Genomic DNA, 27,472 nt, shown 5'->3' with positions numbered 1-27,472 from the left:
ACGTGGGGTTAATCCAGTCATTTTGTTTTATGTTGGTAGGGTTCACATGCAATAGCTGCATTTGTAGAGCTACAGTAGCAAGCAAACCGAAGGTGCAAACTAAAACAGTATTACAAAAATACGTTTGGTGTGCCCCTCAAAAATTGCTCTTAAAAATGTTATGTAATTGTCCCCTCCAAACTTGATATCACATTTTCACCCGTCAGATTATTCCCCCGTAGTTATATTCGCTATCCGTAAGGAGTGAAGAGCCCAGCACGCACACTGCATGCACACGCTGCAGTGAATACAGGATTACTGACGGATTGTGTCGTTATTGTGCGATGTAACAAGTCGACGTGGACTATGACATCATCCCCACTTTGCCAACGTCCCACATTTTTTATTGTATTGTTCATTTTTATTCATTGAAATGTTACATAGTATTTTGATGACCAAATAAACACGTACTGCCCAGATAAATAGATTTGAACAGTTTTGGCCAAAAACTAGCACACTTACTTAATTTGAGTCTACCCAAGAGCTATGAGTCTAACCAGGAGATATGATGAGTCCATGTAGGAAACTTTCCTCACCAGATAAACACAAGAGACAGGAGAGAGAATCATTAAAGGATGCTATTTTTATTTAAGTTTCTTTACAGCTTCACAGATACCTGTAATATACACATTTAATTATCCAGATTAACCCAACGGGGCTTGCTGGAAAGCATTGATTGTCCACTTCTTCTGACACTAACACCATGTCAAAAGAAGTGAACCATGAAATAAAACACACACGCCGATGTAACAGACACACACACACACAATCTTATGGGTTCCACTGCAGACATGTAATCTTGGGGTTGAAGTTGGTGGAAAGGAAAGGAGACGTGATATATATTTAAATCTAGATACCAGTTGTACAAACACACACAAATGCTTATGCACACGCACACTGATACACGGCTACATAGAAAAAAGGCACTGCCAGCAGGAACAACCTGGATACTGAGTAGGGTGTATTGGTGTTTTAGGATTTAGGCCTAGATACTAGCCTTGAACAGCCACCTGATCCCGCAAGCTCACATTTAAACACTATACAGATTACCGCGCCAATCAGCACACTTTCATGAATTATGGGTGTGGTCTGGTAATGATGAGTACTAACACAGATTGATTTCTCATGAACGTTCAGCAATGTTCAACATGAAGTAGTTTTTTTGTGATAATGTTTTTCCTCTGCTGTATTCTTTTTTTTGTTTTTGGTACTTGCAAGGTCAAGCCAATCGCATTCAAATGAACTTTTCTCAACGCCCATCGGAAAATGCCCCACGCCAAAACCTTTTGAATCACAGCTCGACCAGATTGATATCTGTGTAGAGTTTTAATTTGAGCTTGCGGGATCAGGTGGCTGTGCAAGGCTAGCTGGGTACAGGGTTTGGGTTAGGACATGGGATGGGTACAGGGGTGTTTCTGCGGCTCATGGCTCTGAAGGGCATGCGGTTTTGGATGATGAGACTCACTGGTATACACAGGTACTAACTCTCATTTAACATATTTACTACTATCTTCAGCCCTGATGCACACCAATTCAAATAACAGTAGTTGTAATCAATAATAATGATTTGCCCTTCAATGTTTACATATTTGTGTGACACTCAGATAAACATCATTGGAATAAAAAAGTCTCCTCTTGTAGTTTGGATGCCTGCGAGCTCAGTCACAGTTGTTGGCCAGGGAATGTGCTCTCTTTTCATGTCTTGGTTTTCAACTCCCCTGAAACTGCTGGGAAGTTGGTGATATGAAGCAAGGCCATAACTACAAACAGAATTGGCAAGGGGGAAAACATTTATTAACTTTGGTGTGATGGTGTGTGTTTCTCAGCTCAGTGAATAACACAATGTGTTTTTCCTGACAACATTAATGACTCCCTCAGGGTATGACCCTTTGACACCCAATCTGTGTTATTTAGGCATAGTTCCCTCTCAGTGTTGGCCATCACCTATCAGAGAAAATGGAGGGGGTACATTTACAGCTTAAGAGTCAGAAGTTAGTGATTGAAGGTTGGGAAGTTCAAGAAGCATCAGAAGTGCATCTATTTCCCACTGAACTATTTCTAAATGTTTAATAAAAAACCAGCAGACATTTTATGCTTATGCAGGACAGGGTGAATAAATAACAGGTTGAGATCTATTGGGAACAGATTACCTCGAGTAGGTAGCCATTTGTATATCTGCAGTAAGGGTGAACAAACAGGTCTGTGAAATGACTGCATAAGACTTGAACAAGACCTTGCACACTAACATCAGTGCTGGATGAACAATTTGCCCCCTGAGCTCAATGGAGCAACTCTAAGAGAAAAACTGCCATACATCTCTGGGAATGATATGAGAGGTGTCTGAAAATGTTTGGTCTAAAGTATTTATTTCGTGTTACTCTACCCTGACCCCAGAAAGTTCCACCTATCCCATCCCACCTACCAAACCCTACCACCCCCTATTCATGCTGACCCCTTTAACCTTTGTGCCCAGGCAGCCACGTGGGGACAACATGAAAGCTGATATCGGAAACATACAGCAATGGAATTTTCTAATGGCTTTCTAACAGTAAGGTCTGGTCCTTCTAGATCATTCTGCAGGCCAAGGGGCACATAAAGAAGGTCAAAACTCATGCATAAGTAATTAAGTAACACTTGCAGTAGCAGCAGCAATAGAATATTAAAAACACGGTCAGACCAAACTGAGAATCAGTGTAACATCAGAAGACCCATCTGGTCAGATTGTCAGGCTGAACTCAGATATCTGAAACCAAAAAAAAAAACAAGTCAGAGTCCATTAGTTCAGTGTGGATTTTCCACTTGCAGGGAAATGCCTGTATTTATTTTCTTCTTGGCATCCTGTCCAGTCATCCTTTTTTCAACCCATCTTCTCTTCTCCAGAGAGGTTGTGCGGGAGGGAGGAGCCGGCTGTGTCCTGAAGGGAGTAGTCTGTGAGCCTCGGTGGGCTCCTGTCTCTCCCCGGGTCCACAGAGGAGTGAAAGGTTGGGGCGAGGGATTACGACTGAGATGTCAACAGTGACGGGTCAGGGTTGATTCTCTTGTAGCGCCTTCTGCAATTTCTCTCGGTAGGCTTCAAATCTCTGCTTTACCAATCGGACGCGCTCAGTCTCCTCCTTGTCCAGAATCACCAGGAAGTTTTGCAGCTCAGGAACAGAGAATGCATGCCACTGAGGGAGAGAGAGAAGGGGCAGATATTACGCATTTTTTGGAGATGGCAATTACGTACCACTTCATGATAAAAGGACACAAAGTACGCTTGTGTTGTGTTCGTCTTACCCTCCACCTCTTCCGTCTCGTTCTCCTTGAGGACGAAGCTGAGTAGCTCGGCGTCTGGCCCCCGCTTCCAGTCTCAGGGCGAGAGGACGCTCCCGGAAGGACGCTTCTGGAAACAGATCTGGAAACGCAATGTGTATAGTTTCACAAATGTTGTATGTAGTGTAATACGCAATGTGTGTGTAGTTTAACATATGTTGTGTGTAGTGCAATATGTTTTGTGTGTGTAGCTTAATATTTTGTATGTGGTGCAACATGTAACGTGTGTGTGCTTGTGTGTAATTTAACATACATTAACAGTAGTATAACATGTAATATTTGTGTAGGTTAACTCACCTTGCCCATCTCGGTGTGTCTGTCTGTACAGGGCAAACTTGCGTGGATTATCTAGCACCATGTACTTCTTGAGCAGGCCCTGAATGACCTCCTTAACTGTGGTAGAACTACTGATGTGTATCTGCTTCACACAGTCGGTGGGCATGTAGAACGACGTCCGCTTGTCACTCATCGCGCCTCCCGCCCCCTCCTGGTGTTTTTCTGCCAGGTCCGGCTGCGCGTCTATTCCCCCCGCCTCAATAACGGACACCGTGACCGGTCGACTCAGCCTGAGACGGACCTTAATGAAGCCAGTGTAGGAACCGTCAGTAGCCTGGGGGGGTGAAAGCATTTTCAAAAATAAATGTCCCGAGCCAAATCGGGTGTAAAATATTCAACAGTACATTATGGAAGGGAGTTATATCTGAGTTATGCCTGAGACATACTGAGGTAAAACTGAGACAAATTCCAGAATTAGTCACTACTGATAAGGACACCAAAACACATGACCACCCGCAGATTGTGTAGTCACTGCCTAACATGAGAAATACTCCCAAAGAAATGTCTATGATTCCCTGAATAATGGTAACTAGCCCTACCAAGGATTCATCATCGTCATTGCATTGTTCTGTCTTTTTCATGAAATGCTGTACAACTATACTGCGTGGGTAAAGCAATTTGAATCTGAATGAGAGAGAGACAGAGACAGGCCTTGGTGTCTATAACGGGTAATGTATCTTCTGTGTTTAATATGTCCGTGTCAGCAATGCTGAATGTGTCTACATATGCGTTCAGCTTGGCATAATCTGGCACTGTAACAGTGAGATGAGAATGTAAGTTTACAGGTACATTCAATTCAATAAAATTCTGCTTTATTAGCATGACAGTTATTACAACCGTATTGTCAAAGCTAGAGGTACAAATATATTCTGACACTGTACTCATTCTGGGCTGTGCATTTTGACTCTGTTCTTCACACTTGGCTGTGTGTTTTGACTCTGTACATCATACTTGTATGCATTTTGACTTTGTACTTCATACTTGGCCGTGTGTTTTGTGGCACTCACCAGACTCATGCCATTCTCTGAGACCTTAGAGTTGTAGTCCTCTATCCTGGCCCGCACCTCTTCCTCCGACAGCACCTTGGGCCCTCCCTCCTCTTCTTTGACCTCATTCTGCTGAAAACACAGAGAGACGAAGAGAGACGACAGGCGGTGTGAGGAACAGGAAGAGCAGTACAGGGAAGTTGAGACAGTGCAGTCATGATGAGTCAGACATGAAGACACCTATAGAGTTCCCCTATGAGGGCTAAGGGATGGTTCTCTCAGTCTCACTACAAACCCTTGAGGATGTCATCTTTCACACGGACTGTTAGAGGGTGGAGTTTTCAGGGAGCGCAAAGGCATTTGATATTTTATTCATTCAGCTCACACTCATCCTGATGTTCACCATGTTAGTTCAGGGATTCTACATCTTTGGTCTAATCTCCCCCTCCCTCCCCACTAAACGTAACACCAAGCTGTAAAGTCATTCGGACCCACTCCATCTCTTCCATGGCTACGACCAAGCCTGGTTCTAGGCATAAGCAACCTAAGTTGGCTTAGGGCCCCTGGCCACTAGGGGGCCAACGGCCGCTAGGGGAGAAGGGGCCCCAAATCAAATGTTGCTTTGGGTCCCGAAAAGGCTATAGCCAGCCCTGGCTACGGCCGCAGCAAAGCAAAAACCCCACCTCCCATCCCGCTGTGCGGCTGTACAGCCGACCGCGGGGGGAACATAAGGGAAGACGGGGGAGTGACGGGGGAGGGTTAGGAACGATGAGGAGGGAGACAAGGTTGCTGAGCAAGCCTTAGCAACACAGAGTTTGACTGGGTTATTTATAGATGCATCCCGAGTAATAAGTAAGTCTCTTTTCTTTTTTCTCCTCCTTTTCATTCTCATTTTCTAGGACATGGCGGGGAGGGAGACGGAGTATCGGAGGGCGAGGAGAGAATGCAGGACAGGAATCATTTATGTATGGTTATCCTCAGGGCGCGAAAGAGTGAGGTTGCTTCATTCAGTACAGTTGTGTATGAGTGTGTGTGTGTGTAGCATTTCTATCAGGCCTCGCAACAGCAGAGATATGCAGCTGCATCTGTGTGAAAAGTATGTTGTGTTTTCCTCTCCTCACAGACTATTAACTTTCATATATATTTCAACCATCTTGAGTGGAGTGTAATTCCTTGTGTGTTTAGCATGTGTTTGTAGAAAATGTCCATGGCTTAGTTTTAAAGTGTGTGCGTGTTTGGCTTGGCATGTTACAACACAGCAGGAGTTAATGAGATGTGAACACAGACTTGGCATTGGGCAAGCTGGTCTAAATGTCACAAACTGACCGTCTCTAAACAGCCACGAGCTCAAACTACACGTCAAGACAGCATGCAAATTCATGTCAAACCAGCGAGCTACAGGATTGGCACATCACTACTGTATATGTGTAACACAGTGTCTGCTGATGTCTGTTACTATTTGCATACCTGGTTATATGAATGCTTAACAATCCAAGTTGCTTAAAGGCATACCTGGAAAAAGCGGTCAAATGTCCAATTGAAATGTCCTTGCCTTGACCTTTCAGATCTGGAAAACAATCATGTTTCCCAGGAAATCCTGTGTTTGTGGCTGAATGTTTCATAGCTGCTAAATATATACATACAATCTCTTTCCAAGAAGAATGCAGAGAAACCTAGAGACAGAGGGAGGACAATAGCCCAGAAGGACAATCCTTCACCCATTCACACCGCCACCACACCCTTACAAACCCCAGAGAAAGTAAACCAGCCGACCCAGACAACACTCAGACCCATGCACATCTCTCCATGTGGAGAACCACTTGAGCCTCTTGCAAACGGGGCTCAATTTCAAAGGAGGTGCTACTATCAGCATAATGTGTTTCAAGCAATGCAACCTTCCTTCAAAAAGCTTCTGGATGATTAACCTGTGGTCTTCTAGTTGAACCCCACTAATGCACCTCACTTTGGTGGAGTCTGGTAACAAGAGGTCAAACCTATCAACAATCTGAAAATTCACAATTTGGCTAAAGAAATTAAATGAAACCCCATGTATATTTGTAGGCAGTTGTTTTGTCATCTCACATTTGATTATGGATTAATAAGTGGCCCTTGTTAGTCTTTTGTGGAAAATCTGCTGAGGGGCTAATTTGTCATTACCCATTGAGCGGTGCTTTCTATTTTTCTACTGTCTCTTTTAGCCTACAGATTGCAGCATTTTAAAATGTCAAAATATAACATTAAGTTGTGTCTCTGTGTCCTGATATTCGACTAACTGGCCTATCTAGATTAAATAGATGACCTAGACCAACTAGCAAACCCAGATTAACTAGATTACCTACACTAAGTAGCCAACCCAGATTAACTAGATAACCTAAACTAAATAGCCTACCTAGATTAACTAGATAACCTAGACTAACTAGCCAACCCAGATTAACTAGAGGTATCCCACAATCTGAAATCCACTGACAGATACAATGCAAATGTCTCTGAGAGATTTCTCAGTTAACCCTGACAAATAAATACAAATCTTTCACCCATTAATCCATAATATTTTCATTTGGAAGAAAGATTGTCGACTGAATACAAATTGGTTAAACAAAATATATTGTTGAAAATATACTCTTCTGGCATATAGAAGTTCTAAAATGGTATCTCTGCAACTTATACAGCTCTGATAGAAAACGCCAACATTTAGTTTAGTCTGTAAAAAACAACAGACACGAACAATATTGGAACGGACATCAAACATAAAATGGACAAGATTGCTAACTAAATTGCCTTTATATAGTTCAATCATGGCTTTTATTTTGAAAAACAAATTCTCAGTTAGCACTGCTTGCATAATATCCAGATGCTTGAAGAACGGTAATGAAGCCTCGTATGGCCATCACTAATTACAGGTCTTGGCATCAGGTGCTGCTCCTCTGAGACAACATTGCCATTACATGATCTAATGACAATATCACCAACATAACTTAATATAATTAATAGCAATCCCCATTGGCAGTGAGCAAAGTACGCACCCACAAAAGGAACACAGAACCAAACAGGTGGAGGCAGGGGTGGAGGGTGGATTTGACCTGCATGTTATTATGACCTGCACGCATCAGACTGAGTAACTTGACGATTAAATAGTCAGTATGAAATCTGATAGTGATTGGAGCAATGACCACTTGGGTTTCCTGTCTGAACTGGCTTTACTGATTAATGATCCAAATTGAAAACATTACCAACAAAGTGAACGTGAATGGATACAGAATGATGTGACTTAAGTGCAAGCAAATCCTGGAACCAAAGCCATGCCACACGTTCTAACTAAAGTCCTTTCAAAAGTCGGTTTTAAAAAGTCGGTTTTTCCTTCTTTTTTTATGATGATTTGTACAAAGGCTGATGAAACACGCTGTAAAAGTGTAAAATGTATTACGTTTTATTTCCTCATGGTTGAAATACAACCTAGACAGAATATTCTAATCAAACAGACCATTAGAATAAGGGATATATAACAAAGAGTTCTCTGCCAGTAACAGCTAAGTTTCAGCTGTCTCTGACCTGGCCACTCAGACTTCCTCCAGATAAATACTTGTTTGTGAATGTTTGGAAAGCTATTTTTGCTAATTTCAACAGAAATGTATGTGGCCTAGTAGTTCAGCAGTTTAAGATGCATCCATGCACTGACACAGTGTGGGTTTGAGTGAGACCTACTGCTCTTTGTGGGGATTCTGGCCTCCTATCTTTAACCAAATTCACTTTCCTCCAGCGAAGCGGCAAAATGTCTGAGAAAAAGGAAAACTCTATCACATTAGTGTGTTTCTCTGTGTAAGCAAATCGTTTTGTTTTTTAAGTTTTTTATCTCCCCAATTCCACTCTCCATTCATGTGATCAGCAGCCAGCAGATACCCAACAACACAAACATAGGCACTCGCAATGCACACACACTGAGAGAGAGTACTGTATGCGTTTGGTGTGCCGGGGAATGATGTTGCTGCACTGAATGAGCATACACATTCCTTCAGGTCTACCAATAGATGCAGATAATTGGGTTGTAATTGTGGATGTGTGTGTGTCTGTGTGTGTGTGTGTGTGGGTGAGTTAGGTCTTACTGAACTCATGGGGACCAAATGTCCCAATGAGTATAGTAAAAACAGAAAAAAATTGCCGGTCCACGTGAGCCAAAAGTAAATTTCCGGCTCAGGGTTTAGGTTTTGGGTCAAACTTACAATTTATTTTATAGTTAGAATTGGGGTTTCTTTAAGGTCCAGGCGTTGTTGGTTAAGTATAGGTTTAAGGTTAGGCATTACATCTAGGTAAAGTTTAGGCATAAATGTTTCTTTATTGAGGTTAAGGTTAGGGTAAGGGTTAGGTTTAGGGTTAAGTTTAGGGCAAGGGAGCATGCAATTTAAATGTTCTGGTCCCCATGAGGGTAGCTGTACAAACTTGTGTGTGTGTGTGTCTGTGTGTGTGTCTGTGTACAGTAAAATTTAATCAGTGCTGTCTTGAAGGTATGTTTGACTCATGTTGAGAGGGGGCAACATCATCAGTCTTCAACACACACACATAAACACATACACACTCTAGTTCACATGTCTAGTTCACTTTCCTTGATATGCTCCTTCTTTATCTGTCTATCTGTCTACAGTGTTAATTATAAACGGTGGTGATGTTTTTCACTCATTCATTCATTTCCACTGTATCAAAGCTCTAAGGGAGTGCTTTATATCAGTAACCACACGCACACACACAGGAGGGGGAGAGAAGAGATACTCTTTTCTCCAGCAATTATTTCCAGAGCCGAGCCTTTTGCTCCAGATAAATCAATGTGTGTGTGTGTGTGTGTGTGTGTGTGTGTGTGTGTGTGAGAGAGAGAGAGAGAGGGAGTTTGTTAATGAATGCATGTAAATACTGTATGTGTGTAGTGTTGGTAATGTTTTTCCAGCCGGGGCGGTTGGAGATGTTCAGGTCTATGGAGCAGGACTGGTGAGACAGGATCTAGACAGGTATAATATGTAATATAATAGTCCTCTGAGAAAACTGCTGGTCCAAACCTTATGTTTCTATAGTAATCTGTTCCAATCTTATCGGAGATTTGAGCGTATAGAATGACCCAAATAAAGGTGACTCAAATCACTGGAGGCCTGAAAAAAATCCTCAATGGTAATAAAATGTTAGCGCTACAGTACTATCATCTAACTCGTGATAGCATTGAGTCAGCTGGGCTGAATAGATCACATCTCTGAGGTCATTTTCCACTGGTCCTGGAGCCAGATATTTTAAGTCATCAGTTAAGTACCAAGCCATTATTATATATTTATATTTTTTACTTTGCCCCATTTCCCTCGGCAATTTCATCATATTCAATTTCTAACAAAAGCTTTGCATCGTCAAAACAATCTCCCACAGACCTGTTCAGAGCCTGCGGATGTGATGCTGTCTTGGTTTTTACCATACTGCTTGATCAACCAGGAAGTCTAGATCACTATCCATCAACCAGGAAGTCTAAATCGCCCTGGAGGAAATAGGTTCTCCGGCATTCAACGTTGACGGAGTTTACAGGCACGCAAGCCTCTACAAGGAGTCGCTAGAGTGTGACCCCCCCCCCCAGGCCAATTGCACCCCACTCCATGGAACCCCTGGGCTAATCGGACCCTATAATACCACTAACTGCAAGGCAGTGACTTTACTGCTGTGCTATTTGGGGTATCCCGTAGCAGGGTTGTAAACCGCCAAAAACCTTTCTGCCTCTGCCAGAAGGCTGAAACCTGGCTGTAGTCTTCCAGCAAGATAATGACGCTAAGCAAACATGAAATTCACAAGAAAAATCAATCCAGAAGAATGAAATCATTTTGCAATGACCACATCAGTTCAGTGTTAAATCCCACTGAAAATCTGTGATTTTGATTAACTTATTTGGATTTAATGTTTATGATGAAGTTACTGAATTACCCCACTGAAATAATTAAAACACTAGGAAAAACACTGATCTTGGATACATGTATTCCATGAAATTGGGAAGAGAAATCTAAACCCAAAAGTGAATCATCTTCCAGTCTGGACCACATACCTTATGTAAGGGTGGGGTTAGGGGTTGAAGAGTTACCTTGGCACCACTGTACAAAATATGAAGAGTGAAGTCACACACACACACACACGTGCGCACACAGACAGCGAATGTCTATGAATGCAGGCAGACTGGAGCATACAGACTGGTATATATTTGCATGTCTGTTTTTCATATTCAACAGCCGGTGAGCAACAGGGCTGTGTTCCTACAGAGTGACTGTTGCTACAACGGGACGGTAGCACAGTGTTGTCCTACACTCAAATTAGTACCTGCATTTTTTAGAGTCTAACCCATCGCTAACTTTCTACTCCCTGGCAACTCTGCAGAGAGACAAGACATACAGACTGAGGTCAGGGCTGAATTATTTAGTGATGGTGCTCTTTCCAAACCAGGGAGCAGAGGTATTGAGGTAACATTGACACTGTTTGTGTGCGTGTGTGTGAGGTATATTCCTGGAAATGTCCAGTCACAGTCCTGCTCTGACTGTTATTCAAATGAAGCCCTAACACATCCTCACACCAGCGGAAGATGTCATCAACACTGTGGTGTAACATTCACAATGCATTTCTGATGGATTCTAATCACACAGCAGAGTTCGGTTAGATCCTCTGTTGCTACGGTAACCTTGACCAGCTGAGTGAAAAGAAAGCAGAAGATAAAGACAGAAAAATAGAAGGCGGGAGGGATGGATGAAATGAGAGAGAAGGAGGAAGATGGAAGAGGGGGAGAGAGAAAGATGAACGACATGGAGAGTTAAAGAGAGGGAGAGAATAAGAGAGGGAGGGAGAGCGAAAGAGATGGAGAAAGAGAGGGTGAGAGAGGAATAAAGTGTAGAGGTAGAGAGAATGTGTAACTGTGTAACTAACTTCCCTGTTTCTACGGAAACCGCGAACAGTTGTGGATGGAACCATTTTGACATTGCTTTTACATATTCCCTTCAAAATAAAGCTATGAAGAACTTCTCCTGAGGCCAGCATGGCTACATTGATAGCTGCTCAAGGCTATGCCAGATGGTACACAAACACACGTCTCTGTCACAACACACCAGACTCACAAACACACCAACAACGTGCGCGCACAGTAAAACACACACTTCCTCTTAACTTAGTGCTTCTCCTTTCACAGCCGAATGTTGACACAACATCAAGCAAGACATACCCTCCTTCAATCTTGATCGTACCTTAAGTAGCTTTTTGGGCTGGCGAAAAAAGGTGGTCTTTGCAGTGAAGAAAGTGAAGTCTTCGCTCTCCTCGTCCAGACTGCAGTAGCCACTGCTCATGCTGTTGCTGCCGGTCATTGAGGGGCTAAATATGAGCTCTCTCTATCTCTCTCAGCTATGTACACAACCAACAGAGCAGGAAACAACCTGATTGCCCCACAGGGGGAAAGACCCTGTGTGTAGGGGCATCCAGACACTCACGGCCCTCACATCCTTCACGAGGAGCCCCAGTCCCTTGTCAGGTTAGTATAGAGACGCGCCAACGAGAGCTCTCACAATCCAAGTTCCCCAGCGACCGGTCAACAGAAGTGTCTACAGACGTCCAGGATAGGCTGTGACTCCAGGATCAGAGGTGAGGAGAGAGGTGAGATCGCCTCAGATTCGGGTACAACCGCCGCTCCTCGTGCCACCGGAGAGGTTTCAGGAAATCCGAGAGCGCGATTAGAGATGTGTCACTTCCTCCTGTCGTGTGTGCTCTGAAACCGGTATCTTGCGTGCACACACACACACACACACACACGCTAGTGTTATGGTGGAAGCATCACAGCTTAGCCTCCGATTACAGCCTGGTCTCCAGTTAACCCTGTTCACCTGGGAATGCCTCACACACGGACGTATGCAAATCAACCCAACGGCCTCGCTGCAGTGAGATCTGATCAGCTGATAAGAGCCATGAGATACATCCACCGTCTACAGCGCACACATCTACTACACTGTCAGGCTCTCTCACACACATAGACACACTCGGCTAGCTCTGCGTGTCTCCGGGCTGCAACGGTCTCTGCGCAGAGTCCCGTTCTTTCTGCAGCCACACACGGATGTGCTTGGTGACGGGAAGACCTCTCCTCCTCTCCACTACACAGAGACTGACAAAGAAGCTGCTGCACCACCAGCCCCCCCTCCCTCCCTCCCTCTCTCTCTCTCTCCCTCCTTCCCTCCCTCCCTCTCTCCCTCTCTCTCTCCCTCCCTCCCTCCCTCTCTCTCTCCCTCTCTCTCTCTCTCTCCCTCCCTCCCTCCCTCCCTCCCTCCCTCCCTCCCTCTTTCTTGCTCTCTCCTCCCCTGTCTCTCCCTCTTTCTCTCTCTCCCTCCCTGTCTCTCCCTTCCTCAACCCCTCTTTCTCTCCCTCCCTGTCTCTTGATCACTCCCTCTCTCCCTTTCTTTCTTTCTTTCTTTCTCTCCCCCCTCTCTCTCCCCCTCTCTGTCTCTCACCGCCCCCCCCCCCTTTCTCTTGCAGTGTTGCTCAACCATCTGTGGTTTTAGTCTGTTATCTGCCTACAAGCTCTCTGCAGAGCTGCCGAAACACCCTCCCTCCACTCCACCCCCACCATTCTCTCTTCCTGTAAGCAACGGCACCCAGCTCTGCTATATCCTCTGAGAGAGAGAGAGTTGCAGTGTCACAGCTCATGGTACCTGATGTATAGTAGCCACACTCATTATTTACTTTGCCTCAGTTCTGCTGACAGAGAGAAACCTCCAAACGACTGGAGGACAATAGAAGACTGATCATGTTTGATGCCTGTTTACTGAAGTATTATCCATTTGTTCACACAAACACACCGATCAGTGACGATGGACTGTACAAATCTATCTGAATGAGGAGGAATTTGAACCATTCGATATTTAATACATGGTAAACCAGAGTAAAAAGACTGGCGGTCACGCAATCACCCCCCTCGGGGAACAGACGACTAGGACCTCCAACCCCTGACCCTGTCCCTTCAGCTCCAGACTTTGACCTTATGAACAGAAACTCCTGTCGCAACCGAGGAGGTTCTTTTGTGTGTGGGCTTGTGTGCATCAGCGTTACATGACAGCATTACACTGACATTCTGGGGCTGATCAGGAGCACAAGTACATCCGTCAGGGAGGGAGAGGGAACGCCTCTACTAAAGACATAGCGCCTGTCCGTCTCCTCACACCATCCCCCCTGTCACTGGCTTGTTACAATCCGATAGACTGTTAGGAGAGCTGTCTCGCTCTCTCTCTAGAGGTAACCGCAGACAGCTGTCTGTCTCTCCTCAGGTCAGCAACTTCCGGTGATCGTCAAGCCGATGGCCCTCTTTACTGTTGAAGAGAGAGGAAGAGGGGGATCCCCTCCGGCCTCAGCAGGTTAGTCAATAAACCCAGTCAGCGTTTACTAGGCACCAGTCTCCCGAGGCATGGGCGGAAAAAGGTATTGATTGATGCCGGTGTAGGCTCAAAGAAACAGGGAGAGAAAGCCAGTCGGTCATGGAGACCAAACAGTGAGCCATCTAGCCTTCACACCAGGTTGCTGAGATAGACTGTTCCTCCATTGCGGGCCTCAGCTCAGCATCCCTGTTCACCCTCTGACTAAACACTGTTCAGCCTCTGACTAAACACTGTTCACCCTCTGACTAAACACTGTTCAGCCTCTGACTAAACACTGTTCACCCTCTGACTAAACACAGGTCACCCTCAGACTAAACACAGGTCACCCTCAGACTAAACTCTGTTCACCCTCTGACTAAACACTGTTCACCCTCTGACTAAACTCTGTTCACCCACTGATTAAAAACTGTTCACCCTCTGACTAAACACAGTTCACCCTCTGACTATACACTGGTCACCCTCTGACAAAGAATTGTTCACCCTCTGATTAAACACCATTTACCCTCTCACTAAACACTGTTCACCCTCCGACTAAAAACTGTTCGCACTCTGACTAAACACTGTTCACCCTCTGACCATACACTGTTCACCCTCTGACCATACACTGTTCACCCTCTGACCATACACTGTTCACCTTCTGACCATACACTGTTCACCTTCTGACCATACACTGTTCACCCTCTGACTAAACACTGTTCACCCTCTGACCATACGCTGTTCACCCTCTGACCATACGCTGTTCACCCTCTGACCATACACTGTTCACCCTCTGACTAAACACAGTTCACCCTCTGACTAAACACAGTTCACCCTCTGACTAAACACTGTTCACCCTCTGACTAAACACTTCACCCTCTGACTAAACACTGTTCACCCTCTGACAAAACACTGTTCACCCTCTGACTAAACACTGTTCACCCTCTGACTAAACACTGTTCACCCTCTGACTAAACACTGTTCACCCTCTGACAAAACACTGTTCACCCTCTGACAAAACACTGTTCACCCTCTGACAAGGTGTCTGTTTCTACACCCTTCTGATGTTTCCCTTGATGTTTTCGATCAGCCTCTCATTCTCTGTTCACGCGTGGCGCAAGGAGATGATTACAGAAAAGGTCAATCAATCAAATTTATTTATAAAGCCCTTTTTACAACAGCAGTTGTCACAAAGTGCTTTACAGAGACACCCGGCCTTAAACCCCAAGGAGCAAACAACAGTAGTGTTGAATTTCAGTGGCTAGGAAAAACTCCCTAAGGAGAAAAGGTGTGTGTAACCATGTAGTATTTGGCTATCATGCATGGCAACCGTTGCCGGGTTCCTACTGGAGGCATGCTGGGTTATTTCACTCACTGCACAGTGACAGAGATGTGGGTGTATTGAGTGTGTTGTGTGTGTGCATGCGTGTGTGTGTGTGTGTGTGCGTTAGCTGGCTTGTTGTAGGCAGATCCAAAACACAGGTGCCAGAATCAAAATGGAAACACAGACACAGATTTACACACTCACAAGAACATAGACACATACACACAGGCACATACATGCGCAACAATAAAAAAAAGCTACTTGTATGCCTGTGCATGTGTGTGTGTGTGTGTGTGATCGTGAGCACCTGCCAGTACTCATGACCTCAATAGCAACAACATCTGATTCTGCTAACATGAAAGCAGGAAGTCAGAAACCCTTTTCTGGTGTCTGTGGGTGTTTATGTCTCTGTGAGTGTCTGGTTGTGAGCTTGTGAGTGAGTCTGAGAGTGACTGTTTGAGTGTGCCTGTGTGTCTATGTACCTGCATGTGCATGCGCGAGTCTTGTGGAAGGGTACCTTATGCTGTAGTGCAAGCAGAGGAAGTCAGTGAAGTTTCTCAGGGCCCCACATGTTTACCAAGAGTAGGGCTGTCATATGACTGTCAAACCCCGGACGACCATGATAAACAACAGAGTTGGTACAGATAGAGGTACACAGACAACATCCCCTGAGATACCCAGATACTGGCGTGTTTGGTTTGGGTGAGGCCCTGGGAACACCCCTGAGATACCCAGATACTGGCGTGTTTGGGTGAGCCCCTGAGGTGACAAGTGGTAAGGAGGAGAAAGGCTAGCCATAATGCTAGAGAGAGGTTAGGGGGCAGGAGAGAAAGCAGGAGGTGAAGGGGAGAGTTGGGGAACAGAGATGACAGCTGAGGGAGAAGGAAGAGGGGAGGATGGCGATTCAGATGTGAGAGGCATTAAATGTCCTCAGAGAAACTTTGGTCTCCAAATAATTAAAGAAATTAAAGAATGAAGTGAGAGAAACAGGGTGAAAGATGGGGAGGGCGTAAAGGAGAGAGACAGGGTTAAAGAGGGGGAGGGAGGAAAGGAGAGACACAGGGTCAAAGAGGGGGAGGGAGGAAGGGAGAGAGAGAGACAGGGTCAAAGAGGGGGAGGGAGGAAGGGAGAGACACAGGGTCAAAGAGGGGGAGGGAGGAAGGGAGAGAGAGAGACAGGGTCAAAGAGGGGGAGGGAGGAAGGGAGAGACACAGGGTCAAAGAGGGGGAGGGAGGAAGGGAGAGAGAGAGACAGGGTCAAAGAGGGGGAGGGAGGAAGGGAGAGTGACAGGGACAAAAAAAAAACCACCACAGGAGGATTCCTACGAGTGACATAACCTGACATTACCACTACATAACCTGACATAACCTGATATAACCTGATGATAACCACATTGAAACCAACTGAAGCCAGTAAAAACACCATCCCAAGCGGTAGAACAGGAACCCCTCCAACGACAGAGGAAAAGCCAGTATGAATAAAGGAACAGAGGATCAACTGCTGACCACGCACAGCAGAATAACACTGGATCAATACAGAACATCTATACTGACTGAGTGGATGGTATGTCTGACTCCTAATGTATGTGTGTGTGTGTTTGTGTGTGTCTCTTCTGCATAGACTTTGTGTGTCATCGGCTAAAGTGCTTTGCATCCAACCTGAGCTACTGTCAATGCTCACATGAAAAAGGTGTACTGTTCACAATAGAATTATACTGTAGAATACAGTACATTACTATACTACACTTAGTAGTATCCGTTGATCATATGTAGTACCTACTATATAATATTGTAGTATACTGTAGAATACCATCATATATTACAAAAACAAATCTCTTACCTCTCTGTCAAATATCATAAATCAAGAATCCTACACTAAACTCTATAGTACCCTGCAGTAAATGCTAACATGTACTCCCATAAACACTACATTAAAATACTACAGAAAAAGCTACAGTAAGTAAGAGGATTCACTGTAGCATTTTTATGAACAGAAATGTGTAAATACTATTCATACTTTCAAAAAACACAGTATGCATTAACACTGCATAGACTACAATAATACCATTATGGTATTACTACTGTATTTACAGAATAGTATTTTCCCTTATGGGACCTACACAACGACCTTCACACAAAATACTGTACACCTGATTCTCAGGTTTCTTGCAGGTCAGTTTCTCCTGTTTCACAGGTCTTTTCTCATTCACACCCTCCTCTCACCTTGTACTGAGGTGTGGAGTAGTGATTTCTGGGAGATGGAGTTTCCTGTGGATTGTTGTCCCTCTGATTGCAGTCCAGCTGGACCTGCTCCTCACACTCCAGGTGACAGGTGTAGCTGCAGTCTGACAGACACAAAAACAGACCAATCAGCGAATGGGTCCACACACAAGGTACCAACTAGAAGGGCAGGAATGACCGTAACTGCCCTTTTAAGTGGCTATAGATAATCCTTTCTATTATATTACTCCAATGAATAATAGTAATAAAACACTGTTACTGTAACTTTGACTGATATTGTACATTCTGGTTGTGTGTGTGTGTGTGTTAGTTCTGAGGTTCTGCCTGAGAACTGTGTAGTAGCTGCTCCCTCTAGCGGGTGCTCTTCGTAGGGTTGAATGTTAAGGTGAACCAAGTCTCCTTCCATATTTGGTCTTATTGCCCAGTTGCCACTAGATGGTGCTGAAGAACTGAATTGCCACAGGTAGATATAGCAGGGGCCTAATAAATCAATATCACAATTCAAGTTCCTTCAGTGTAGGAAAATATAACGTACATGAAAGAATAAAGTCAAAAGTCACACAGCCACCCCCCCTCAAAATAACAACGCTAGGCAATTTTTTGAGCTAGTACTGAGAGGACATTATGGCACTAAGAGGATATTATGGTTCGAAGAGGACATTATGAAGCAGGAAGAACACTTGAGTTGTTTTGGGAACATGTTGATTTTGTATAATCTGAAGAGTTAAAATTAAATATCACTTATGAAATGACACAAAGCTCCTCCAAAATAAGTTCCAGGTCTGTATTCTCACCACAATGCAAAATAGTCACTCCATTGATTCTATTCAGAGTTTTGAGAAACATTGGTTGCAACATCTTCAGCAGACTGACATGCATTTGTCCTGTCTTTGTTGCATTGCAGTCCTGCTGTTTCCTGTTTTACCAGCTGTTTATAGCTACATTAAAGTAACTAGCTAGCCATGACTCAAACATTACAGGAGACGTCGGAAAATGAACTACTCACACGTGACATTGTTTTTGCCCATGTATAATTATAGTTAGCTACGCTAACTACTGACTTATATTTCCATTACATTAGCCATCCACTCCTGACGTAAGTAGCTAGCATGTCAACCTCAGTGGCAAGGTTACTGGGGCAAGGGAGTGTTACATTTGTCTTTTAATTTTAAGATAACCTTCATGGATGTTCCTGGTTACTAATGATTATGGATCTTTTCGTTTTGGTGATGTTTAGGCTCAGAGCTGGCATATTGATACTATGAAAACACTCACTTCAGTATGCTTTTATGCCTGTCTATTCCAATAAAACATCGAAAAAATCCACCTCTGTTCGACACCACCCTATATACTACTCAGCCAATCAGGAGCCGTCACTGCGGTTCAACTTCAATATCTTACGCGACGGTGTACGGAATGAGCATGTAATGTCGTGAAAGATTTGTTTTTTTTTTATTATTACACGGCAAAACTGCAGGCGTCAATCAGCTGGTTCATCCTGGGTCAGATGCCAGACTGATAAACAAGGTACAATTTAAGTCCCCGTTCCCAAAAACCTAATAGTTAATAGGGCTGACAGGAGCTGAATGTGGATACGGCTGGATAGCACCCGAACGTGCACTGAAATGCCAAGTAATTATCTTTCGTTTGCCTTTCTAAAATAAGTACAAAAAATAACTAGCAAAAATCCTAAACAAAAAACAATTTGGGAAACATCATATGCTGGGCCAATTTGTACTTTCTGTCTCTAAAAATGCACTGTCTGCATCAGAGTGTGCCAAATGTTCTGACGGCAAGATCAGCCGTCTCCCATTTGATTCTCCATTGTCTCAGCCGGTTATAATACTTCAACAATGGTTCACCGTATGCTAGACTAATTATGACTCTGGATACTAATAAAACCAACAATAAATAGCAAAGACACCGTGTCACCGCTGGAAGACAAGGCAAGTGGCGCTCACCCAAAACATTCAGAAGGCAAAACACTATCAGAACCTACTTGGAAGCCTATCGCCACGGCAACGGAGAAGGATCGTCAGCGGGAGTGTGACGGACAAAGTGAGATGACTTGGTGATGGGAGGGAGGTGTCTGGGAACGAGGTATTGTGTGGACTGAAACAGTGGAGAGATAGTGACAGCAGGCCAACCCAAACACTCAGATAGGGGAAATGCGTTTTTGGGAGGTGAGACTCTCCCATCCTGTGGCCCTCTTCACGTCACGCCACTGTCCTTTAGTGACAACCCATCTCCCTGTCAACCCCAGAGTGTCAGACAGGACCTTACAACATGCCTTGCAGAGGATAACTGAGCTATCTGCTGAACTGATTGGCCAATCATCCAATAATACAGATCAGCTGAAGTCCATTTGTTTGAGCTTTGATGTGATTTATAGATCTGCCAGGTGAATAATCGTGGCCTGCCAAGTGGCTCAGAGACACTGGAGCAGAAGGGGGGATCCAGACAGTCATATAGACGAATGGATGGACAGACAGAGGTATGTAGATGTCCTGTAGATCTTGTAGCACAGTGGGACGGAACAGCGCCTGGTTGTCTTTCTCTTCACTTCCTGCCTCTGACACACTGCTCTGAGCAGACACACAGACAGACAGAGGATGAGCCCTATTTCACCACTGATAAAGTTAACACACATAAACGGTTGCACCCTGAAGGGACCACTCCCATCTGGGAGTGCAGACTAAAGCCACAGTAAGAGGAGCATCTCCCCACTGCCATGATTTCCGCTAAGCAGCCTAAACACTAGCGGACAGGGCTGAGCGCAGCTGAGCATGACAGCATGTTGAACATGACAGCATGTTGAGCATGACAGCATGTTGAGCATGACAGCATGTGTTTTCCTGTGGCACTGAGGAGGACACAGTTAAATGTCCCAAACAGGCTCAGAGAGGATTAGAGGACTTACCCCCCCCCCCCACCAAACCCCATGAGGTCCTGGTAAAACAACCAGAGCACAGATTAGAACCAACCGTATTAATGAGTAAACGAGTAACCCCTAACCCGGTCAACACATTTTCAGTATTAGGGTCACCACGGTCTAAAGTTCAAACCCCCCCTGTTGGCGTACCACCATTCCTCCCTTCCCATGTGTACCCCCGGATCCCTATTATCCCCCCCCCCCCCCCACGAACTATAACCTTTGTCGATTTACTCACTACCTCTCCCCTGACCTCAATGACCCACCCCCCCGCTCAGATGTCCACGCCAAGAACACGGTACGTCCCACCCATCCACCGACCAGCTGTCTGTCTGCCTGGCCAGTGGCGCCGAGATGTGCACGGGGCGGTCACCAGGGTAACGGGTGGAGTCTCCTCCCTCTGACCTACCCGCCCATGGTGGGCCACTGTCGTGCTATTAGACCTGTCTGCTCTTCATATCTGTCCATCTGGTTCTCACTCCTCATTATTTCAACCCCCCCGTCCCAGTCCCCCGTCTGCGTTCCTCTGTGTTCAGTTGGGTCCGGCACTGACACTGTTATGACCCATGAGGCAGAACCACGAAACGTACGACATCTCTGGTCTGGTCTGTCTTTGGGAATCTGTACAGGACGCAGCCCTGTGTCTACTGTTGCTCTTCCGGTCTGCTTTCCACTATCTCACCCCCCCTCGTCATATCGCCCGGCCCAGGCCCAGACACACACCCACACACGGGGTGTCTCGTGTTACAGACGCAGAGATGAGTTGAGATTTTCCCCACCCTTGAGTGTTTGTGTCACCAGACTTGACAGGGGACAGATCCATGACAGCGGGGGGGAGGGGAAGGGAAGTAACAAAGGAGGGGGGAGAGGAGAGAGAGGGCCGTTGGTGCGGTGTGCTGATGATTCAGGGGGGAAGGATGGTGATTGGCTGGTTTGTGCAGAACGATCGATCACCTCAAACTGACTCAGGCACTTCCTCTCCCTATTTCACTTTCCTCTCTCCCTCTCTCCCTCCCTCCCTCTCTCTCTCTCTCTCTCTCTCTCCCCCTCCCTCCCTCCCTCCCTGCCTCCCTCCCTCTCTCTCTCTCTCTCTCTCACCCTCCCATTCTAGGGTAGAATTAAGGCGGGTAGCCAGGGAACTTCCAGTTCTTCCAGATTCACCTAAAAAGTCCCACATCTAAGAGGGACCTGGAGGGTCCAAACTGTTGCGACAGTGTAGACAGTGCTGGTAATCCCCTCAGGGAAGAGCTGTCAAACAGGAATGAGGAGGAAAAGAGCGACACAGAGGGAGACAGAGAAGTCAGTACTACTCCACTGTTCTTTTCTCTGACAAATGCTTCCTCTTGTCCTTGATGGAAAATTACTGATATTAAGTTATTGCGACAACAAACACACATTTTCCTTGTGGGGACCAGAAACTGCGAAATCTATGTCCCCTATCCACTAGCCATAAACTTAACTCTAATCCTAACCCTTAATTCCTAAACCTAAAAGTAATCCCAATTTCAACATGATGCCCACTTCTAAGTTTTACCCTAAACTGTAAATAAATAAAAAATGTGTGGTGATGTTCAAAAAACATACGGGGACTGATTTTCAGGTTTGACTGTTTGTGGGGACATTTGGTCTATATGACATTTGGCCCTATATGTACACACAGACACATTATCACTCCTGGTCAATGATGCTAAGAGTCAACATGTCTCCTTTGTTCACAATGGCACAGATCACTGTCTGCTCAGGAGCACTGGAGCTCAACACAGTTTACGGAGGAACCTATCTGTCTCTGGGCCTTCATGAAGAGCATCACACACATACATCTTTCTATCTTTGTGGGAACCCTGAAATCTACCCAGAAATCAATCTTTCCCTTACTCTAGCCGTACACCTAACCATTAGCCTACCCCATTTCACCTAACTGCAATAACCCTAACCCCGACTTTTAGGCCTAAACTCACCCTAGCTCCTAACCTCAGGTCCCCACAAGTACACATATACCAGGGTCACACACAGACACACAAATTATTTAAAAAAACATGGGGTTGATTTCTGGTGATCCTGAGATTTTCTTTTCTCTGCAAACATGTGTCCATTGTGACTGAAGTCAGCTGGACTTTCATAATGGCTTCTAAAACATAAAATAACCCAAACTTGTACGACAGGTCTCTTGGCACAATAACAATCTTTCGGCATGAGGAACCATCTAACATGACGTTTTAAAAATAGCGAAATTCTCCCTTACTCGCCGAGCCCACAAAGGGAATCACCTACTTGTCAAACAGGCGCCGCCTACAGAGTGACTTCCCCTAAGGCCACGGGCCTGGAATGGTACCGGACAGACCCTCACTTCCTCTACAACAGAGGTGGACAAATGACAGCCACATTAGTGGATAACCTGACTCTGCCTCCATGCTGTCTGCTCAGTTCCTCTCTCTTTGCTCTTCTCCCTCTCGGTAAAATCCTTTCCCCTTACAGGCAAGCTGAACACTAGTGTGCAGTGTAGTTATTGCAGTGCTCAGCAGGCACGGAGATCCCCCAGCAGTACATGGAACTCAGGGGGGCTTTTAGAAATGAAGGGGGACACTGAGACCTCTGTCAAATTCTCTCTCTCTTGTTATTCTTCAGCCGGTGACAGTTTCCAGGACTTTTTCTGCTGACACCTCTGGTCTCTCTCTCTCCTGCTTGGTACTGTAGTGCCCCCCCCCCCCCACCCCGTTCTTCATTTTCTGTCAGTTCCAGCTGCGTCAGCCGACATTTCTGTTGCTTTCTGGAGGAGTTGGTGCTATTGGCTGTAACCTTTCTAACCTTGAGACTGTCATCTCTCTCCCTCTCACTCTCATTTCTAAACTGGTGCCAGATTGTGCGTTGTGTTGAACAGTACTGTGGTTTTCATACAGGGGGGCGTTCTCGAGTGTACATTTTGGTGGCTTGCAATGCGGTTTTAGTGTATATGTGTTTGTGTGTGCGTGGGGGGGGGCTCACAATAAGAGAGGACAAAAAAGAAAAAGTCCCTCTGTCAACCTGGATACGGCCTGAATAAACAGACTGCACTGACCTGTCTACAACTGCCAAAGCTAACAAAACTTACGCTGAACTAAAACCAGCTGCTATCTCCCTCTGAAGCGCCTGTGTGTGTGTGTGTGTGTGTGTGTTGGGGGGGTGGTCAGGATCTAGTAACACCATCTCCACACCCTTTCCCTCCCATCCTGCCATTCTATCACATTTCTCTCCGGCCCCAGCATACAGACATCAGATAATCACAACACTGAACTCTCCCTGTCTCCGTGGCAACAGAGGAGAAAAGGCCAAGACATTATCTAACGCAGCACATGTGCTCGCGTGCACACAAACAAACTCACTCACATCTGCGTATTTGTCTACAGCAAACATCACACAGCAAAGAAAAAACTCTGAGCTCAGCTAGCCAATCACACGCAGGGAAGTGTGTTGGGAGGACTAAAACTAGCCGATGACAGACAGAGAACATTGTTGGGAGAACCACAGCTAGCCAATCACACGCAAGCAACAAAATCATGACAATGACAACTAGAAAAGCTTCGGGCAGTCAGACACATTTCAGCTGATGCAAGGCTTTGACAACCAGCTACATTAACAGGTAGGACAGCCTCCTACTCAGCCCGATGACTCAGATGTTAGTCAGCTGGTCTATTGCTGATCGGTGAGGGAGGTCTGCGATGTCATACCAGTGTAGCGGTACATTGCGGCCATGGGTTAAACTGGGGATTGGGGGAGCCCTACTTTTGTGTGGCGGGGGGCTCAAACCTATATAACACTGACCACGAGGTTAGGGGTCAGAGCGTCCGGCGAAACTAGCACACCTGTTACCTATAATGTAAAACTGCCAAGCTGTGGATGTATGGGAGCTCAGCTCCCCCTAGGTAACACTATGACCCCACAGCTCCTGCCCTTATTGGACCCCTGGGATGACAGGACCTCATCAGCCCTGTGCAGAATGGTCACACAAACCAATGAGTTAAGACGCCAGCCTCTGACTGCCACACGTTTGCCCTGTGTACATCCCGCACAGCTTCAGGGTTCCACAGCGTCCAGCTGTTTCCAACACCATTCTGCAGCCTGTACGGTCCCCTTGTATCACCCTGCAGTACTTTTCACACAGCTGCGTGAGTCTCTCCCTCTCTGTGAACAAATGCAGGCTAGGATCGATGCTGAACTCCCCTGCAAGCCTCTAAACAGCCAGCTCTAATGTCATATTCCCCCACAGCGAAATCAGAATCTATTTTTATAGGATGGCCCCCTCGGATTACAGATTGGGTTTGTTAGAAGCCCTTTCATGATCATGTGATCATTTTCCGATTCATCCATTGGGAGAGATATCGATGACCTGGATAACCTTTGATCAACACTGCTGCTGTAGCTGGAGTTGTATTAGTGAACTGTGTGTGTGTGTGTTTAGTGGAGAGTTCCAGAAGCTCTGGTCTGTCTGTATCTATTCATCCCTACACATGCAACAACACAATGGAGGGAGAGATAAACAGGGGCAGACAAAGAGAGACAGAGAGAGAGACAGAGAGAGACAGAGAGATCCAGATAAGAGCATAGCGTATGAGCCAAAGCAGGGCTGCCAGACCATCTTCCTGGAGATCTACACCCCATCATACCCTACACTTTTCAGATAGTTATAGCCTTGCTGTGCTGCTAAAAAGCAGAATCATCAGGTGTTCTGAAAGAGGTTTGAGCTGAAAACCTACAAGCTGGTAGATCTCCTAGAGGAGGGTTGGGTATCCCTGATGACAGGACCCCTCTGACATCCCTTCTCCATTATTTCTCTGTATTCCTCTCCCTCCTGTGGTCTTCAGTCAGCCCCTCCATCCTCTCCTGGCTCCCCCTTTTCCCTCCTCCCTCCCCCTGCTCCCCCTCTCCTTCCAACCTTCCTCCTCTCTACCTCCTCCATCCTCACCTCACTCCACCTTTCCCTCTCTCCTCACTCTTCCTCCTCCTCTCCCTCTTTTACCTTTTCTCCCGTCTTCTCTCCGTACCTGAGGAGGAGGTGATCAGTGATCCGTTGGAGCTGGTCCTGCGGAGTATCCGTAGTCCGTCAGTCCAGGACCGAGACTTCGGCAGACGTCGCAACAGCCGGCCCAAACGCCTGGACACCTGGCCGAAGCACGCGCTGCCTCCGTCCTCGACCCCCGACTCCCCCTCGTCCTCGTCGCCCGCCCCCGCTGCAGCGCTCAGGCGCACGGACAGGGACTGTGAAGTTCTCACCTGCCTCACACCCTGGCCTCTCTCCCCCGCCTCCCCCTCCTCTGTCCCGCGTGCCGCCGCCGCTACCTGGGCCTGGCTGGGGGGATGGCACCACCCCGCTGGCGCCGTCCTGAACCCAAGTACCCCGGCCCCCCCCCCCGGGCGACTGCCCTCTGCCCCTCCCCTGCCCGTGGCTGAGGAGCTCCCGGTCGGTCCGGGGGCTCCTGGTTCGCCAGCCTCCCCAGTGCCCACCATCCCAGCGCCACCACTCGCCCAGCTGTGCCACGCTCCGAAACAGCACCCCGTCGCCCTCTTGCTTTGCCACCCCGTTCTCACACCTACGCCGCTCTTACCTCACATGCAAACACCCACACGCACGCGCGCACGCACACTCATAACCAACTCCCCTTTACCTCCAACCAGTCTGCAGAAACGCAAACACTCCTCTAGCCTTCGATTCAACATCAGCTAGCTACTCTATGTCCAACCCCCTCTGTTTCCCCTTACTGCCCACACACACCGCCGCCCTCAGGCCTCCGCTGGCATCTCTCTGGTCTTGTCTACTGGTTCTGTAGCTGACGGACTGTGGGTCCTCTCGTTCCCTCGCTGTACCTCGACTGCAGCGCCCACACGATCTGCAGCAGCTGACGGTTTAAAGAGACAGAGACCTGTTCCAGACCTGTTCGCTCTGCCCATCGCTCTCACTCTCCCTGTATCACTGGCCTCCCCTCTCTCCTCCTTGTCTATCAAAGAGTCTGTCCATCTCCCTGGTCACCGGTCATCTCCCTGGTCGCTCTGGAAACGCAGCGGAACGCGTCAGTGACGAGCCCGAGCACGCTTGAGCAGGGTACTGCAGTGCTGCTGTCTTAACTTCCACCGACTCCTCTGTCTGTCTCTCCCTATCGCTCCCTCACTACGTCTCTTCTATTCCCTCGCTCTCTCTACCTCGCTCCCTCCTCTCTCTCTCTACCTTCACTCCCTCCTCTCTCTCTCTCTACCTCGCTCCCTCCTCTCTCTCTACCTCGCTCCCTCCTCTCTCTCTCTACCTCGCTTTCTCCTCTCTCTCTCCCTACCTCGCTCCCCTCTCTCTCTCTCTACCTCACTCCCTCCTCTCTCTCTCTCTACCTCACTCCCTCCTCTCTCTCTCTACCTCACTTTCTCCTCTCTCTCTCTCTACCTCGCTCCCTCCTCTCTCTCTCCCTACCTTCACTCCCTCCTCTCTCTCTCCCTACCTTCACTCCCTCCTCTCTCTCTCTCTACCTCGCTCCCTCCTCTCTCTCTCCCTACCTTCACTCCCTCCTCTCTCTCTCTCTACCTCACTCTCTCCTCTCTCTCCCCCTGTCCTTCTGTCCCTAAAAATCACAGCAAAATGATTCACCACAGAAAATCACTGAAATAGTGGGTAACTGACATTAATCATCTCTTTCTCTTTCTCTATGTGTGTGGTTTTTTTGTATGTCTTGGTGTATATGATACGCACTTCACAAGCTATTAATATGTGCAGGAGAAGAAAGAGAGAAAGAGCTGCTGGGACTTTCTGTCCTACTTTTAAGCCTGTGGAGTTTGGAGGCAGAGGATGTACCAGCCTTCATCAATCACACACACCCCCTATGACATAATCATCTTCAACTCCATGAGGAATTGAGAAGACATGATAATGACACCAAGCAGTTATATCATCTTCACTAACATCT

The 27,472-nt window shown here is 46.4% G+C and overlaps 2 protein-coding genes across 2 annotated transcripts; both read right to left on the bottom strand.

Moving 5' to 3' along the window:
• Positions 1-1,952: 1,952 nt before the first annotated feature.
• rassf5 (Ras association domain family member 5) lies at positions 1,953-12,812 on the bottom strand. The gene is given in 6 exon segments (XM_034287133.1): positions 1,953-3,206; positions 3,317-3,376; positions 3,378-3,433; positions 3,649-3,961; positions 4,695-4,805; positions 11,912-12,812. Coding segments are annotated over 6 exon segments (801 nt in total). The 5' UTR covers positions 12,029-12,812; the 3' UTR covers positions 1,953-3,062.
• A 4,811-nt stretch (positions 12,813-17,623) lies between these two features.
• On the bottom strand, positions 17,624-26,731 carry LOC117592901 (collagen alpha-1(II) chain-like). The gene is made up of 2 exons (XM_034287132.1): positions 25,546-26,731; positions 17,624-17,724 (listed from the first exon to the last, which is right to left on the bottom strand). Exons 1-2 carry the CDS (start codon positions 26,031-26,033, stop codon positions 17,694-17,696), a joined length of 519 nt encoding a protein of 172 aa, XP_034143023.1. The 5' UTR covers positions 26,034-26,731; the 3' UTR covers positions 17,624-17,693.
• Between the last annotated feature and the right edge of the window lie 741 nt (positions 26,732-27,472).

Source organism: Esox lucius, chromosome 17 (genome assembly GCF_011004845.1).
Source record: "Esox lucius isolate fEsoLuc1 chromosome 17, fEsoLuc1.pri, whole genome shotgun sequence".
Taxonomy (NCBI): domain Eukaryota; kingdom Metazoa; phylum Chordata; class Actinopteri; order Esociformes; family Esocidae; genus Esox; species Esox lucius.
Note: the sequence above shows the minus strand (reverse complement) of the source record. Positions and strands in the feature narration are given on the sequence as shown.

Excerpts from the sequence above, each read along its gene's own strand:
- LOC117592901 (XM_034287132.1), bottom strand. The coding sequence starts at position 26,033 with ATGGTGGGCACTGGGGAGGCTGGCGAACCAGGAGCCCCCGGACCGACC. Across the intron at positions 17,725-25,545 it reads GAGAGAAGACGGGAGAAAAG|ACTGCAGCTACACCTGTCAC; the intron begins GTAAAAGAGGGA and ends TGTGTCTGTCAG.